At 34.7% G+C, this 1,059-nt stretch overlaps 1 protein-coding gene across 2 annotated transcripts in view; it reads right to left on the bottom strand.

Annotated features, from left to right (window-relative positions):
- The window catches only part of LOC107004912 (adenylate kinase, chloroplastic-like), a 6,995-nt gene extending 6,332 nt beyond the window's left edge, over nt 1–663 (bottom strand). The window contains exons 1-2 of one of the 2 annotated variants that reach the window (XM_015203321.2): nt 373–663; nt 182–280 (exon numbers count right to left, since the gene is read on the bottom strand). In XM_015203321.2, coding sequence (XP_015058807.1) covers nt 182–280; nt 373–576 — 303 coding nt within the window. In that variant the 5' untranslated portion in view covers nt 577–663. The remainder of the gene's footprint in view (nt 1–181; nt 281–372) is intronic. The other variant, XM_015203322.2, reaches the window with a different exon arrangement.
- Between the last annotated feature and the right edge of the window lie 396 nt (nt 664–1,059).

Below are 1,059 nucleotides of genomic sequence, written 5' to 3'. Positions count from 1 at the left end.
CCCCCCCCCGAAAAAAAACAACAACTATTAGAACTATTCCAGAACAATCTCAATTTCAGAAAGTTTTCTTTCAGCTTCAGATAATTCCTTTAGTCAGCTTCATCTCAATTTTTTTTAAAAAAAAATACACACTAACAATCCTAGATCAACTCAACTCATTGGGAAAAGAAAAAATCACTACCTTTTGGGTAATGAGCTCGCATTGTGTTCCTTTTCCAGAAGCAGGAGCACCAGATATCATTATTCTCAAAGGTTCCTTCTTTCTAGAACATCCAAGAACCTAAATTCACACAAAATAGGTATCAATAATAACTAAAACAACAAAATTAGTTCAAATATTCAAATGGGGTTGGAATTTGAAGTTGAAAATACCACAAAACCGGCACCATTTGGCTGGCGGAGTTTCCCGCAATGAGTCCTGATAGGGATTTGATCTGAATGAAGGGAAGAAGATTTAGAAAATGACAAGTGGGAAATGAAGGGCCGCTGAACAGTGGGAGAAGATATTGATGAAGAGGGAAGCTTTTGGGGGTTTGAGGAGATAGCTGTGAAGTTCAAAGAGGAGCAAGAAGCCATGGCTGCTCTTTGCTGTCCCTTCCTATCTCCTCTTCTGCCTGCCTAATGGCTTCAAATTCATGGAGTCAAATTTGTGTTTTCTTTTGCAATTTTGAGGAAAATCTTTTGGATATCTTAAGGAAAAGACTAAACGGTCCCTCATGTTTGACTTTATATTTTTTGAAGTTATCTCGAATTTTAAAAAAGGACACCTTAAGTTTGCGGGACGTTCTATTACTCCAAAAAAAAACTAAATACCTTAGTAAATATAACATTTCGACTCATTATATGACCTAGTAAGACGTGTGTGATGCTAGTATTTTAATTAATTTAATTTAGTTTAAAGATTAATTTAACCGACCCGATTCTTTTTGAAAAGAAAAGAGAAACTTTTTTTTTAATTTTCCATTTCTCATATTGTCTCCTCGTTTCTTCATTACAGTTTCTGTAGAAGGTCATCTTCTTCATTTTGATGAATGATGACAATTTATATTTTACGATTCA

This window comes from Solanum pennellii, chromosome 11, assembly GCF_001406875.1.
Source record: "Solanum pennellii chromosome 11, SPENNV200".
NCBI lineage: Eukaryota > Viridiplantae > Streptophyta > Magnoliopsida > Solanales > Solanaceae > Solanum > Solanum pennellii.
The sequence above is the reverse complement of the archived record's forward strand: the minus strand, read 5'-3'. Positions and strand labels throughout refer to the sequence as shown.